The 16,623-nt window shown below is 42.0% G+C and overlaps 1 protein-coding gene across 3 annotated transcripts in view; it reads left to right on the forward strand.

Annotated features, from left to right (window-relative positions):
* The window catches only part of COL6A3 (collagen type VI alpha 3 chain), a 63,247-nt gene that overhangs the window by 12,598 nt on the left and 34,026 nt on the right, over window positions 1-16,623 (forward strand). The window contains exons 4-8 of one of the 3 annotated variants that reach the window (XM_026852612.1): window positions 1,661-2,263; window positions 6,358-6,960; window positions 9,772-10,371; window positions 11,685-12,251; window positions 14,983-15,603. In XM_026852612.1, coding sequence (XP_026708413.1) covers window positions 1,661-2,263; window positions 6,358-6,960; window positions 9,772-10,371; window positions 11,685-12,251; window positions 14,983-15,603 — 2,994 coding nt within the window. The remainder of the gene's footprint in view (window positions 1-1,660; window positions 2,264-6,357; window positions 6,961-9,771; window positions 10,372-11,684; window positions 12,252-14,982; window positions 15,604-16,623) is intronic. The other 2 variants (XM_026852610.1, XM_026852611.1) reach the window with 2 other exon arrangements.

Raw genomic sequence — 16,623 nt, forward strand, 5'->3', positions numbered from 1 at the left:
GTATCTAAAGATGCACTGGCTACAACTGCTTTGAGTGTTCCCTTTCATTTATATGATGAAGTAGAACACACATATTCCAGCTGAAAGTAGGGCAGTAAATAAAACTTTAAGCACCCCTAATTTTCAACTCAGTGATCGAAAAAAATCCCGGAGTCTTTTGCAATTCTGAGTTCAGTTGGCCCAGGGAAGCGATGGTGCTCTGGAAACCTTCTTTGTCACTGGAATTGCAGCATTATTTCAATCTCTTGGTGGCATTACAATGTATGAAAACATCTACTCGAAAAAAAACTAAACGGATCAAAAAAAAAAAAAATTGATGCTGCTGGTTAATAGCAAAGGCCAGGTTTATTCCTGGCCTTGCTAAACTACATGCCAGTGTTGCTACTTGTTTCACCTTTGGCTTTCAAATGTTGAGAGCTGGGTGGGATTTCCAAATGTTGCTTGTCATTCATTTGTAAATAGTCTGAAATTTGATTTCTTAACAAGATTGGAGGGTAATAGCATGTAAAATCTAAGCATGCTTTGGAGTCTTCTTCCCCACTATTTTGCATGAATACAGCTCTTGGTGATGTTGATGGTAAAATTAGTTGAGCAAAAGGAGTAAGAGCAGACACCAGGGCATTTTGGGTCTGCTTCGGTAAGTCAAAGCAAAAATGTTTCCCCCTTCAACAAGCATGTTCCTACCATATAAAAGTTTTGTTTGGTGTGTGTGTATATTCTCAGCAGATGCTTGCCATTATCTCAGTATGGTCGCAACAAATAGAGTTGGATAATTGTGTCATGACTGATTTCATCACCCTGTTTTAACCTGATTCTGCATTCCTTGATTGAATATCCAGAGTCCATATGAAAAATACAGACCAGACCCCTCTATCAATGATCAATGCATCTTTGTGCAAAATAATTAAAGCAAGACAATTCTTGCGTGGCATGGGTTGACAATTGTGCAGGTCAGCTTGCCGGACAAATACCATCGTGTGTATGCTGGCAGCTGGTAAAAGAGTTACAGTGCAAGAATAATAACCAAAACATTTTCAATTGTTTCTAACAAATGCATTTCAAATAATAATTCTTCATGGTGGGGATTTATTCACAGTGGGAATGTATCCAGCTGCTGTTTTTAACCAGCAAAAGAGCAGAATTGCATCAGAGAGGCTGAAACTTTCCATGAATCCAGTAAACGATGGTTTTTTTCTTAAAAAAAAAAAAAAAAAAAAAAAAAAAAAAAAAAAAAATCACCTAATAACTTCAGGGTGAATTACCACCAAAATCCACCTTTTTCTTTTGGCTCTGTCTAAATATTTGGACAGTACTGGCCACTGATGGAATGAATGTAGATTTCTGAAAATTATATTTTGCCAGATTTTCTCCTCACATGCCACTAATGCTGACCCCTGTGTAACTGCAGCCACTGGCTCAGGTTGTGTCTGCTCGAGCCGTCTCTTGATGGGTAGCGGATGCTGCTGGGATGGGGTTGGGAGCTCATATTCAATCAGAATGCAGAACTAAGAGGCAAACGTCACCTCCTCCATGAACATGTGTTTTGTTTTCTCATTTTCGTGTTTCTTACTGGTTTTCCAAGAAACATGTCAGAACACTGTACGACTGCATGTAATCACTCATTTTAATGCTTTCACCTTTTGCATTTCTTTTTTTAAAGCTCAAGAGTCCGCTGACCTTATTTTCCTTATTGACGGATCAAACAACATCGGAAGTGTCAATTTTCAAGCCATACGTGATTTCCTTGTAAATTTGATTGAAAGCCTCAGAGTTGGAGCTCAGCAAATACACATTGGGGTGGTGCAGTATAGTGATCAACCCAAAACCGAGTTCGCTTTGAACAGCTACTCCACAAAAGCGGATGTTCTGGATGCCGTGAAGGCACTTAGTTTCCGCGGTGGCGAGGAAGCGAACACCGGTGCGGCACTGGAGTATGTGGTGGAGAACCTCTTCACCCAGGCGGGAGGCAGCAGGATAGAGGAAGCAGTGCCTCAGATTTTAGTGCTGATAAGTGGTGGAGAGTCTAGTGATGATATCCGAGAGGGCTTGTTAGCGGTGAAGCAAGCTAGTATATTTTCATTTAGCATTGGGGTCCTGAATGCTGACAGTGCAGAGCTGCAGCAGATTGCTACTGATGGAAGCTTCGCATTTACTGCCCTGGATATCCATAACCTTGATGCTCTTCGAGAATTATTACTGCCCAACATTGTTGGAGTGGCCCAAAGACTCATTTTGTTAGAGGCCCCAACCATTGTGACTGAAGGTATGTATGCCTTTCTAGACTGTTGCATTTCGATAAATCAATGAATGAATGAGCTTTTGCACGCTTTGAAAACATATTTATATTTTTAATTTGAATTTTTTATCTTTGCAATGCATCTCTCTGGTCTGGTTATGGAGAAACAATGGGAAAGACAAATAGTCCTGAGGCTAATGTTCAGAAACTCATTTTCCCAGTGGGTTATCTTTTTGAAAACTGTGAGGTTTTGTGTCAATAACTGGCATAGTATGGGGTTTTAAAGGACACAAGCAGAGTATAAAAAGCTCATAATAATCCTTATTGGGGTATCTAAGCACTCCGGGGGTAAATGCTGCAGTACTCTCAGTTCTGAAAACAGCTATGACATGTAAGCTTACATTATGTCAGTTGAAAGTGTCATGAGAATGAAATTTGACTGGGGAAGCTAACAGGGATGTTAAATGGATCCTCATTTCACGGAGTTTAAGTTAACATCTTGCTATAACGGTAAAATTCCTTACCTCACTGATATTGTGCATTATCCTTTGGAAAAGCATGAAATTCATGTTGAATTTAAAAGCGGAACAGCCCTTAGTTCTTCTGAAGTGAAATCCTTACCTTGCTAACAAGGTTCAGTCCATAAGCTGCGAAAGTTTACAGCTTTCCATGAGGCCGTGAGAAATGGATATTCCACTTAGGTCACTTTGTCACTCTTAAGTCCCCAGTGACATCATATCTGGACTAGCACTAGCTTAGGTGCAGTGGAATAATGAATATCTGGATTTTTGGAGAAAGTAGGTTTTTAAGAGATTCTCACCCTTTGATTTTATGACTAAGTTAAATGTACTGATAGAGAGGCTTTATGAAAGGCATAGTATGTCATATTTCAGAGGCCCCTGGAAAGGGCCAGGCTGGAGTCGCTGCACTTAATTATCAGGACGCTTAATGCAAACAACACTTTTGGGATCCAAGTGCCACTCTGGAGTTCTGTACATACAGTTCAACTCATGATGTATGTTGACATCTAAAACTGCATTCCAGATGTCTTTGCTGATGTATGTCTAAATATGATTGCTATCCTGTGGCTCAAATCAAAGGGAGGAATTTGCATAGAAGATTATTTTATGACCTTGCCTTGATTATTCCAGGAAAGAACATAAAGAACTTTTGTTTGTAGCACTCCTCGAGAACTGTATTTAGCTAAATAAGCTGAAGTCTTCATGTCTAGCTAAAATGTGCCTGCCAGGACCCATGCAAGTCAATGGAAAACCTCTCTTTATCCCCCTCTGATTTTTAGCAGTTTGAATGGCAATATTAAAAATGTTGGTACATTTGGTTTCATCTGCACTTGCATATTTTTCACTTAAAATGACAGCTCATTTGTAGAAGGTGCTACAGTATCATCAGCCTCTGCAATTACATACAGATGGATATGCTAAATGGAGAAGTGGGTATTTTTAAAGGAGCCTTTGGGAATTTCCTTCCTAGCATCCACAGAAATTAATTTTGACAGCTCTGCTTGATTAACATCAGTGCTTTGGAAGTCTGCAGTGTAAAGCACTCCTTTGGGAGATACACAGCAGCCCAAAAGGGACGACAAACCCATTGTGGTACCCAGATTTCCTGTGAAATACTGAAATCACTTCACTTTAACTCTCCAGCTGTACAACAGACTTCCTGGGACGAATGGATGTCTCAAAGTGCCTTTCTGCCTCAATTCTCCCTTCTGCTTTAGCTTCTGGGGGAGCCTGGAAGATTACGTTAGATGAGGTGCTTCACCAAAGATAGTTGAGATGGCAGTGAGGAAGGAACTGCAGGGCTGAGTTCAATGCTGACACGCTCTAACATTCCCAACTTTTAGAGTCAAAGATATAATGCTTTGATCCCAAATCCTTTGAAATTCCTGGGAGACTTGCCATCAGCTTTACTGGGCTCTGGATCAGACCCTATGAGTTGTGTGCAGCTTTGCTCAAATGCGTTTGCTTTAATTGTGTCCATTGAAATTAGTACCGTGGGGTGTTTCTTCTTGTGGGTTTTGGTTTCGGTTCTTGCATTCCTCTTCTCTAAGGAAACACACTGCAGGATTTGAGAGCTGCAAGAGGAATGAATAGCAGAGAGAGCTATTCCTTCCCAGCCTTCCTCATCTTTGCAAAGCCCCTTTGATGTTTCCCACAAACTTCTATATAAAGTCAAAAGTTTCCAGGGTCTCCATTTTTGGGTATCTAGCTGCTGACAAGCTAAGGAAGCACTTTGGACATCCTCCTGGGTGATACAAAGCAGAGATTTCAGCCCTTGTTATCCATTTGGAAAGTTTCCTGTTTTCAGCCCTCTCCTCCTCGGAGTAACTGATGAGGGAAAAAACCTGGCTGGAGGCATGAATGTTGGAAATCATGGCTCTGGGAAAGGGATCATTTAAACAAATCCCTGTTGCTTTGTAGTAGCTCTATTTTGACAGATTGGGCAGTCAGCTGCAATCCACCGGCAGCTCACATGAGGCTGTGGCTCAGGGAGGGTACCACCACATTCACTTCATGCAGGTTCTCATCATTTTGTGTCCGACAGCACCACAGTGGGCTATTTTAAACTTCAAACTTTGGCAACCTGTTCTTAATCCAACAATTTCCAGCAAGACTGTGTGAGGATTCTGCAAAGGCTCATACTTGCTGGCAGAGGTCTCTTGTGGTCCAAGGGCAGAGAGGGCAGCTGAGTCGCAGATGTCATCTCCAGGTCTAAATCACTGCTTGGGGTAGCCCAATCTCATGGCATTCACCCATAATGAGAAACCTGACAGAGACAGCCTTTGGGAGCACAGCTTTCCATGGCCAGCTGGTGTCTGGCCAAGGAAGACTTCAGCCAGAGCTTTGTTCTTTGTTCAAATCCAAAGTAAATAGCCTCCATGCAGAGGAGCCCTGATGGGCCGAGGGGCTGCCCTTTTCCATCCAGGCAGGACAAGAGAGTATTTGCTACCATGTGCCCTGAGGTGTGTCAGATCCTGATGATGCTGGGTCTCCTCTTCTTCCAAGCTCTGTGCTGGGTGTAGCAGTGAGCCTGGGAGGTAAGGGACCTGTCACCTTGAATATTGACCCTGTCTCCGGAGCTCTTAGGTGGGTAGGCAATTTAAGGATACACCAAGCCCAACGTAACACAATGATCCATAATGCTCCAGCATAACTTGGAAGCAACACAAGGTTTCCTTTTTCACTTCAATGGCATGAAATCAGGGAGGTGATGATGGGAATGGAGTTTTCTGAAAGATGGTGTTATCTCTCATGATGATCATGTATAATGTTTTTATCATAACAGTATTGGTCTTGTTGGTATTTACTGGTTATGCTGTATTAAATATGACGGTGCTTTGGTTCCAATGCCACACAACAGGTATTTTTTTCCTCCCTAACTATCTTCCTTCAAACTTAGCCAGAGAACTGGAAAGCTAATTGTGTTTCTTCTGCAACCTATGTCATCGTCAATAACAAAATTTCAGAAATTACAACCTAGGGGACCCGTTTTGTTAAAGACATGGCAACCAGAATATAATTCAGCTCTTCCATGACTGGGCTAGCTGTGCCAAGAAAAATCGTAACTTGTTTTTGTTAGATAAGGAATAAGATGTAGGATGTGAAGACCCAAAGACCAGGTATGTTGAGTAAGTGGATACTGTTCTTTACTTGTGTCATTGCTCTTGAGAACCTAATCCTGAGACCAAACCACACTCTGGCATGATTCAGATGGCTCCTCTGCAGATAGAGGGAGCATCGCCTGCTTGTTTTATCTATCTCATGTGCCAGCTGAGTACCAGGATTTTTCCTGACTGCCATTCTTTCTTGTTTTGACATGTATATGCATTTTAATAGGGAGTTTTATAAACAGTGCAGTTCTTGCAACTCTTCAACTCTCTTGTGTTTTAAATAGGGGAAACATTCAATCAGATTTCATATTAGCTCTCTGCTAGAACCTAAAAAATAATTCTGTTTTGAAAGCAAGACCCTTTTATAGTGTTGAGAGTAACAGTACTTCAAGCAAATATGTCCAAAATGTTGCTGAACTGTTGACGCAGAACTGATGCACAGAGTGTGGTGAAGGCTTCTGCTAACATTGTGTTCATGTGTTACTTGCAGTTATTGAAGTGAACAAGAAGGATATAGTCTTCCTGATAGATGGCTCAACTGCTTTGGGGACTGCCCCCTTTAACTCAATTCGTGATTTCGTTGCCAAAATTGTCCAAAGGCTGGAGGTTGGACCTGACCTGATCCAAGTGGCGGTGGCACAGTACGCAGACACTGTGAAGCCAGAGTTTTATTTCAACACCCACCAGAGCAGAAAGGATGTGATGGCTAATGTGAAGAGAATGAAGCTCATGGGTGGTACAGCACTCAACACTGGCTCGGCACTGGACTTTGTGAGGAACAACTTCTTCACCAGTGCTGCTGGGTGCAGGATGGAGGAAGGGGTGCTTCCCATGCTGGTGCTCATCACTGGTGGTAAGTCCAGGGATGCCGTTGACCAAGCTGCGGCTGAGATGAAAAAGAACCGGATAGTGATCCTGGCCATTGGGTCAAGAAACGCTGATCTGGCAGAACTTCAAGAAATTGCCCATGAGAGAGATTTTGTATTCAATCCAAATGACTTCCGTGTTCAGTTCATGCAAGCCATTCTTCCTGAAGTGCTGTCGCCTATCCGGACACTCTCTGGAGGAATAATTGTCCCAGAACCACCATCAGGTAATTAATTACCTTTGTCTAATTAAGGAAATATGATTTGTATTTTGTCAACTCTTCTTCTATGGCATGTAGAGATAAGGAGGAAAAAAGCCTGAGGCACATTTGCCAGCATAGCTAAATGTTGTTTGATTTGTAAAATGTGCATGAACAGATTGGTGAATTTGGTAGTGTGCTTGTTGTTACAGCTTTGTCATTCCTTCCTTGACATTTTTGCCCCATTCCATATTTGTCACCAACATTTAAAGGCCTGGACGTGGAAGATACGCTTTGCTAGTTAGGTGCTGAAATCGTTGAGTGGAGGCTTTTTCTTTTACCTTTGTGTAACCTATGAACAGGACACGCTGTGAATGTTACAATCTCTTCTGCAGCTTGAAAATAATCTGTAGTGAATATTTACTCAAGAAAGGTTAAGTTTCTTCTGAGTGTAAAGAAAATAAGCAAGTTTGTTCATGGAGATGTTCAGAGAAAGCTAGCCTGACACTTGGACTGAAACTCACTCTTTAAGAACGTATTTACAGTTTTCTTATAATTGACTCAGCTCAAACCCTAAGATGTATATGAGGCTATTGCAGTGTTGATTTTAACTTAACCAGTTTAAAAGATGATCCAGAGCCCTGTGAAGCCAGTGGATTCATTTTACTTGGTCTTGCCACTGACATCAGTAGGTTTTGGAAGCAATTCATCACTAGAGTCATGTCTTTTGAGGCAGTTTCCCCTGTATTTCAAGAGGTGTTCTAGCTGCATAGAGATTTTATAACAAATTTCTCATTATTTCTTCCCAATAGAGATGCTTGATGTTGAATTAATGTTGAGCTAGATCAAATTTGAACCTTGCATTTCTGTCTCATGGTATATAAACATTAGAAAACCACGACTCCTTCCAGCTCCCAGTAAGGTCAATACTGAGGTTTCCATTGGCTTAAGTGGGTGTCGAACCGTGTCCTTATTTTTTCTAGTTTCTCTGAGTAATTTAAAATTATAAACCATGGTGCAAAAAGAAACTGAGTTTTTGGAAAGGGTCCTTAAAGAATGAAAGCCTGTAACTGATTTACATGAAAAGCGGACGTTTTAAAATCAGTTTGCCAATACTTGTCCTTAATTTAGATGAATATCACGAGACTTACAATTTAATAAGCTTTTTTTTTCAGAATGTGCTTCCTGCTAATACAGTTTTGCATGGCTATACACCAAACCTGACATTTTTATTTTTCAATGTGAATTAAAAATGTTCCTATACTTACTGTTCTTTAAAGCTCATTCACGCAGCTTCTCTTTTTTCCCAGTCCTTTTGCTCTACTGTACTCACAGTTATTCACACAGTAAACAAGTAATCATATCCTACTCTATAAAGTGACTGTTATAAGTAACATAACTGATTTTGACACTGGGCAGTCTCTTACATTTCAACTAGATATTGTCTCACCCGGAGCCTTGAATGGCACTTTTCTGGGAAAAAGTTAAAATACAGAAATCCAAGACAAACTGTAAAATCTGAAAGCAGTGCCTGTACTCCAAAGAGCCCTTTCTCCCTTTTAGTTCTCAATATCTCAATAATTATGTATTTTATATATAGAACAGGAAGTTTACAGGGACAAGGCAAGCTAGAGAGGTGGATGACTTATAGCTGTATGCCCATAGGTAAATGCTTTAAGCAGAAAGATATATATATTCTCGAATAACTTATTTGGAGGAAGGCATCCAGTGGGATGCATTGGATGAGCCCACTCATTGGTTCTCTGAGATCTTATTTAAGTTTTGGCATTTTAGTCTGTTATCTGGACATGAGTGTTTAGAGGCAAAAAGAACAGGGGGATGATCCTGAGGTGTCTTCAGGGTGACATTGCAGATCTGTGTCTTGGGGCTTAGATGCCAGGAGACAGCCCAGGAAGGATTTAATCTTGAAAAAAGGAGCTGAGAACTGGCTGGTTATTGCTAAAAGTGAGAAATTTCTCCCCCTTCACCAGACCACAAAATGGTCTATAACTGCACACATTAAAATGCAGTTTTCTGCATCAAATGCAGACATCCAAGAGGCAGGTGTCTCAGGCAGCCATTGCAGCCTTGTCTGCACCAGCTTTTCTAAGCCTATTAGTAAAAGCTATTTTTAATACCTGCTCAAAATACCAACCAAATTGGTAACTTGTCAGAAGTGTTTTCCCATGCAAGTGGAACCTAACTCTGAGCCGTGGGCTGGCCGCTGCTGGCTGCACAGCACAACCATGGAAGTCACTGCAGGGCAAGACATGGTTCTCTACATCTAGGGATGCATGGGAACATCCCTGTTGAACAGGGGTATTGCTTAATAAGGGGGTGATAGCACAAGGTGTCAAAGCACCTGTGCCAGAAAAGTGAAAAAAGGTGCCGGAAAGCAGAAATGTTCCCTAAAGCTTTGTTGGAAAACCCCGGGCTTAGTGACTTGCAGATAAGCAAGGTGTCTGTAGGTATAATTCAGAATTCCTCCACCAAAACCAATGTAGCTGCCTTTTGCCACCTAAGGATCTGGCTCAGAGCACGCAACTCTGGCATTAGCAGCTGTTAAAAACATTTACCATGATGGAAACGGAGTCCTGTTGATAAGCCTGACATTTAAAAGACTTTTTAATACAAGTCAGAAACCTCCCCTGCCCAATTTAGTAATTTCCAGCAAGGTCCTTGTTACTTCTGTGCTGACCACACTTTCTTCTTTTTCTCCTCACTTCCTCCTAACAAGGTTTACATGCGTGTACAGCATATGCTGTATGCACACATGAAAAAAAATTTCTATTTTTGTTTTCTGTGATGTCTCATGTTATTTTCTGTGCTCTACTGCAGTTCAAGTAACCAAAAGGGATATCATCTTTCTTTTGGATGGATCACTCAACGTTGGAAATGCCAACTTCCCCTTTGTGCGTGACTTTGTTGCCACCCTAGTTAACTACCTTGATGTCGGCACTGACAAAATCCGAGTTGGCTTAGTGCAATTTAGTGACACTCCTAAAACTGAGTTCTTTCTATACTCGTACCAAACCAAATCAGACATAATTCAACGAATGGGGCAGCTGAGGCCCAAGGGGGGGTCAGTGCTGAACACTGGCTCTGCACTGAACTTTGTGCTTTCAAATCACTTCACGGAAGCTGGTGGGAGCAGAATAAATGAACAAGTGCCACAGGTCCTAGTCCTGGTGACGGCAGGGAGGTCTGCTGATCCCTTCTTGCAAGTTTCCAATGAATTAGCTCGGGCCGGAGTGCTGACTTTTGCTGTTGGAGTTAGGAGTGCGGATAAGGCAGAACTTGAACAGATTGCCTTTAATCCAAGAATGGTATATTTTATGGATGATTTCAGTGCTCTGGCAGCTTTACCCCAGGAGTTAAATAAGCCTATAACAACATATGTTAGTGGAGGTGTGGAAGAGGTTCCACTCGCCCCAACAGGTAATATCTACCTTCCTTCATGTTGACTACATTAAGTTAATCTTGTTTCTCTTGACTGTTTGTTCCCAATGTACACCTTCACATCTGTCCAAGGCCCTGAATCAGCAGTGTTAGAGCTATGCTTAACCATCAATATATGGCTTGACACTAGAAACTCTTAAAAACTCGTAATTTTGTCCAAGTCATTGCATGCGCACTTTAAAGACAGCATAATTTTAAGTCTTTGGCAGGTCAGGACTAAAGGAGGATCTGAGTGAGACTGTGCCCACCAGTCACTCGGGTGTTCCCTTTCTGTTGCCACGATGAAGTCACAACCTGTAAATGTATCATCTGCACTAGCTCAATCAGTGGGAGCACGCACCCTTGGCACCAGGAGTGGTGTGGAAAGGTTAAAGTCATGCGAAGAGCACAGGGGAGCTAAGCTCTAACCAGGTACACATGGCCAAATCCTTCCCCAGGGTCACATCAGGCTGTCAGAGGCAAAGGTTGAATTTCCCTCCACATCTTCAAAGTTATCCTCCAACATTAAAGCCAAAAGCTGTTGGCAAGTTTAACCCCTTTTAAACAGGTATTGTTTAAATAATGATTTCCTTATTGTGGCTATATGCATGTGAAGAAATAAGAACAACCAGGATTGTTTAGTATGGAAAGGAGACAATTAAGATTAATATGAAAGGTGTTAAGGCATACAGATATGAGATGCTTGGTTTTGCCTTGGATATTCAGTGAGATTTAAAGGGCATCAAATGGAAACAGGTAAAAGACTTTTTTTCTTCCCAAAGTCATAACTTACTCATGGATTTAGATATTCTGTGTGATGCAATGGGGAGAAGTACTTTAAGAGAATACACAAAATGCTTTGCGTGTGTGTATGTATGTATGTATGAACTACTGTCTACTTATCTATTATCTACTGAGCCTTTAAACAGAAAAAAACCAACCCTCCACTGCTGTTGTACTTCATACCTCTATTATCTGCATATTGCTAGACCATAAACATCACTGGCCTAATCTGAAACAGCCAATTTATGATATGAATGATACGATGCTATTCAATATATGATATGAATATCTGGTGCTTGAATTTATTGAGTCTTAGAATAGAGGTATCCTTGCTTCCCCTTTTTGCTTAGACAAATAAGTCAACAGTACTGTTTAGTTCTGTAGCCTTTGAATACTGTGGTAAATGAAAATCACTTGCTTTGCATGTCGAAACCCAGCTAATTTGCATAAGTTTCTAGGATGATGTTTAAGAAGAAAAATGTCTTCATATCTTTTTTTCTCCCCTCTTTTCATTTGTGAATTTATTCTAGAAAGCAAGAAAGATATTTTATTCCTGATTGATGGCTCAGCCAACCTTTTGGGTAGCTTTCCTGCCGTCCGGGACTTTATACACAAAGTAATTTCTGACCTGAACGTGGGTCCCGATGCCACACGAGTAGCTGTAGCTCAATTCAGTGACACCATCCAAGTTGAATTTGACTTTGCTGAACTCCCATCTAAGCAAGACATGCTTCTCAAAGTGAAAAGGATGAAGATAAAAACTGGGAAGCAACTGAACATTGGAGCTGCGTTAGATGAAGTTATAAGAAGGCTGTTTGTGGCAGAAGCTGGAAGCAGGATTGAAGAAGGGGTTCCTCAGTTTTTGGTCCTTCTGGCTGCTGGGAGATCAACTGATGATGTGGAACAACCGTCAGATGCTCTGAAACAAGCTGGAGTGGTGACCTTTGCTATCAAAGCCAAAAATGCTGACCCCGTAGAGCTGGAAAGGATCGTTTATGCCCCGCAATTCATTCTGAATGTCGACTCCCTCCCTCGGATTTCAGAGCTTCAGCCAAACATAGTCAACCTGTTGAAAACTATCCAGCTTCAGCCGGCAGGTACAGGGACCCACAGGGTTTCCAGGAGGCTGAAAGACACCACTTACATGCCCCCCTCAATTTGGTAACTGGGGCAATCGAGTCTGGTGATGTTTAAAACGATTGTGTAGAAACTGCTATTTACTTCAATTTTCCTCTGGTCAGACCCTGATCCAGCAAACTCTTAAGGTCCAAAATTATTTTTAAAGATGAGTAAAGAAAAAGCCTGTTGTTCAGCTGCAAGAGCTGCAGTAGGTGCTGTTACCAGTGTGTAAAACATGGTACAAAACTGAAATAACAGAGCATCATTGCCTCAGAGATCTTGCATAAATTGATGTGCAATGCTGGGCAAGGGCTAGAAGAAGCAAATAAATGCTTGTCTCGATTTGTCTTTCTATCCTCCCTTTTCTGGAGGAGTGGTAGGGAGTAAGGAGCACTGCATCGCTCTGGATTCATTCTTGCTCCATTATTTCTTAAGGGATATGACGGCAGTTTCTACATTTTGTACCTACACACCAATAAATTATATGCTTTTGACTCAGTTACTGTTACCAGCACAGTAAATGAGTATGGATTATTTGAAGAATTAAAAAAAAAAAAAAAAGAAAAAAAAAAAAGTGTACAAACAGTCACATGGCCACAATTATAAATTCACTCTGCGGTACTGGAAATTATGCATGTCCAGCTGTGTGTTATCCCGAGGTAGTCCTAATTTGAGAACTAACTTGTCTCCCAACAGCTGGTGGGGACAAGGAAAAGTGTAATAACATCCATATCTCTCTGTAAAAGTCCTGTACAGATGGACTTAGAATCATAGAAACATAAAAAAGAAATAGGGCTGAAAGGGATCTCAGGGTGCCATCTGCTACATACCTTTGTTCCCAACAGGATCTTCTTATCCAGAGCCAGCTGACACCGGTCTAATCTGTTCTGAAAACCCTTCAGTGAAGGAGATTTCGCAGCTTCCATAGTCAACCTGTTAAATTCTATAAATCTATATCAGTAGATACTTCTCCTTAATGTCAGACCTCTGCCTTCCTAGTCATAGTTTAAGCCTTTTACATCTCCAGCTCAAGACAGATACAGATGTCAGCCCATTCCCATGTTTTGTGTGACAGCCTTTCATTTACTTTAAGCTTACCATGTACGTCTTGTCTTGGTTCTCATGTCACCAGCTGTGTACCCAGCTCATTCAATCTTTCCTCACAGGTCTTGTAGGTTTTCTACCTTTTCACCCTTGTCTCTCCAATGTCAGTGTGCTCCAAATGACTGGAGTGTCCCTCTAATCATCTCTTACCTCATCCTTTCCATGAGGAGTTATGTACCTTCCTGTAGTTGTGCAGCTTCTGCCTCAACACAGACTAGTGCAACTAGTGCTCTTGAATTGCGTCCTTCCTTTTCAAACTACTTCTGTCTTGTCAAGATAATTTTGAATCCATTTGACCACCAAGTGCTGTGAGTAATTGTGCTGATTGCTCAGAAATAGCTGCACCCACCTACTTTTCCTAGTGTTCTTGACTAAAAGAGGACTACCTCATAAGATTACCCATAGTTTTTTTCTTTTTTATCTGCTACCCAAAGACTTTTGATAGGACTCTCTTTTCCTGCTCCTGAACTTTGGAGGAAGTGTATGAAAATGGGATACATCAGGCACTGACTTCTTCCTCTTCCTACTTGTATTTCTCAATTCAATATATATAATTCAGTATATCAATATATATATATTAATATTCTAGTCCTATGCATTAACCCACCAAGTTTCCAACATTACTCTCAAATAATAAACTTGGCCTGAAGTCCACTTTAAGACTTCAGCTGCTCTTGTTAACCCTTTATACATCCAACATTCATAAGCAGATATTTAAGATTTTCTTCAGAGGGACAGAATATGCTCCTGCTTGTCCCACTTGGCCCTGCTATAAGCAAGCCAATGGTACTTTTGGGATCCATCAGATGTTGTGTTTGGGAAGCAGTGATGTTTTCTGCTTCACTGAGCCAAAGCTTTGCAATTCTGTTAGTCAATAGCAGAATGCATCAACAGTTCTTTGATATTTGACATTTCATGGTCTTGTTTTTTTAAAAAGAAGAATGTTTAGTCACAATCAGCATTTTTTTTGTGCTTGAAATTAGTAAAAAAAAAAATTAAATCAGTGTCTAACATTTTAGAAACACATTTCAGCATTTTCAGTTGGATGGGCTTTCCAGCAAATTCTTATTTTGTGTGAGCATTTGCAGGATTATTTATTTCTAAGTTCAGTGATGCCTCAGAAAAGCTTTTCTCCCTCTCTCTTCATTGACTCCCTGTGAGCACCCTCTCTGCAGTGTGTCATTTTGTTCAGAAACTCAGTTTTCTCTGGGAGCAAGAGATCCCTGATGCCCCAGACTCCGGTTGCATATTGCAAAGCCATGTGCCAGTTTCCCTGACCACTTGGGAGCTGGTAGCTTCTCCAGGCTTCAGGTAGGAGATGGCACCCAAAGTCCCTTGGCACCCTATTTCCTATGGGTCTATGATTCTATGACTCGGTGGGTAAGGCATGGTGCGTGCTGCCCTGTGGTTTCCACCGACTTCCACCCATCTGCCTCTTCGCCAGGGATTGCATCCGATGTCAAAGGCATCAAACCACCCATCCTGACACCTCGCTTTCCCCTCCCTGAGCTTTTGCACTCTCTTGATTCACTGTATGTGGAGAATAATAATCAATACAAAAGAGAATCTCACTTATTCTCCTCTTCCCTTACTTGTCTCAAACAGTAGTTGAGAGAGGTGAGAAGAAGGATGTGGTGTTTCTAATCGATGGTTCGGATGGAGTCAGAAGAGGTTTCCCTCTGCTGAAGACCTTTGTCCAAAGAGTTGTCGAAAGCCTGGATATTGGTCGTGACAAGGTCCGTGTTGCCGTCGCACAGTACAGCAACGTCATACAACCTGAGTTCTTACTCGACACCCACGAAGACAAAGCAGAACTTATCAATGCCATCCAGGAGCTGAAGGTTATGGGAGGATCTCCTCTGAACACTGGAGCAGCCCTCGACTATCTCATCAAGAACGTGTTCACAGTGTCAAGCGGCAGCAGGATAGCGGAGGGTGTCCCGCAGTTCCTGATTCTGCTGACTGCTGACCGGTCCCAGGATGATGTGAGGAGGCCCTCAGTGGTCCTGAAGACTAGTGGCACGGTGCCATTTGGCATTGGGATTGGAAATGCTGACCTTACAGAGCTGCAGACAATTTCCTTCCTCCCAGATTTTGCTATCTCTGTGCCTGACTTCAGCCAGCTGGATACTGTGCAGCAGGTCGTCTCAAACAGAGTCATCCGGCTGACCAAGAAAGAGATAGAGTCACTTGCCCCCGATCTGGTTTTTACACCACCCAGCCCAGGTGAGAAGATGTTTGTGTCTGCACCGAGAGCCAGCGGCAAAATATGATGTTTAGTAACATCATGGTTGCAACACAAACTGAGAAAAGCAAACATGGTCACACTTAGACTCCAAGTCCATCTTGGTCTCATTGTTGATGTACTTAGGGTTGGTAGGAGATGTATAATTAAGTTGAGCCACTTTAGGTCCAGTCCCTTGAGGTGGTCCATGTTGTATCCTCATGGAAGACCCAAAGTGAATGCTATGACCTTTATCTTGTTTTAAATTGATGGATTTTAAGTCTGTGTTATTCTTCCTGGAATGGAAATTGCGTCATTTAGATGCTACAGGGACACCTTCACACTGCTATAAATCAAGGTCAGCTTTCTGCTAAATGTAAGACCTGCTGACATGTCTTACATTTGCCATGCTCATTCACTGGGGAAGGGAAACTGCAAGTGGGCATCAGGAAAAGGGTCAGATCTTCTATTTCTCATCATCTATCGGAATGAAATCCAGCCAGCGTATGCCTGGGGTGAAGGGTACCCACCCCAGATCAGTCCCTTTGAAGTCCAGCATCCTGCTCTATCTGTTTCTTCCCTTCAGAGCCAGACTGCTTTCCTCTGTCCCCATTTATCAGGGGGATATTCAGCGATAATTCAGTCTCTGACCTGATAATTCAGGCTCTGACCTGAATTACCACTGCAGAAAACATTGTATTAGGAAGCACAAAGTCATCCTGGAAAGGCAGAAGCTGAGAGAGTAATAGGATAGAAGCTTTCCTAGAGGACAAAGCCAAAGAAAGAAGGGTGGTACCGAATGTGAAACAACCCCAGGCTCCCTGGCAACCTGCCCTGAGTAAGGAGCATCACCAGTCTATGTTTCCTTGGGTGGAGATCCCACAAGAAATTATTGTTGCAGGTTTCCCCTGCTCCCTCTTACTTCCTTTGCTCTGGAAGTTGCTGTTCTTCTACTGCTTGGGCATATGCCTAGCAGACTGGTCCTATCTCTGGGTTGAACCCATAGCCGCCTGCTGGGTCTC

This window comes from Athene cunicularia, assembly GCF_003259725.1.
Source record: "Athene cunicularia isolate RWA chromosome 7 unlocalized genomic scaffold, athCun1 chr7_part1, whole genome shotgun sequence".
NCBI classification, from domain to species: Eukaryota; Metazoa; Chordata; class Aves; order Strigiformes; family Strigidae; genus Athene; species Athene cunicularia.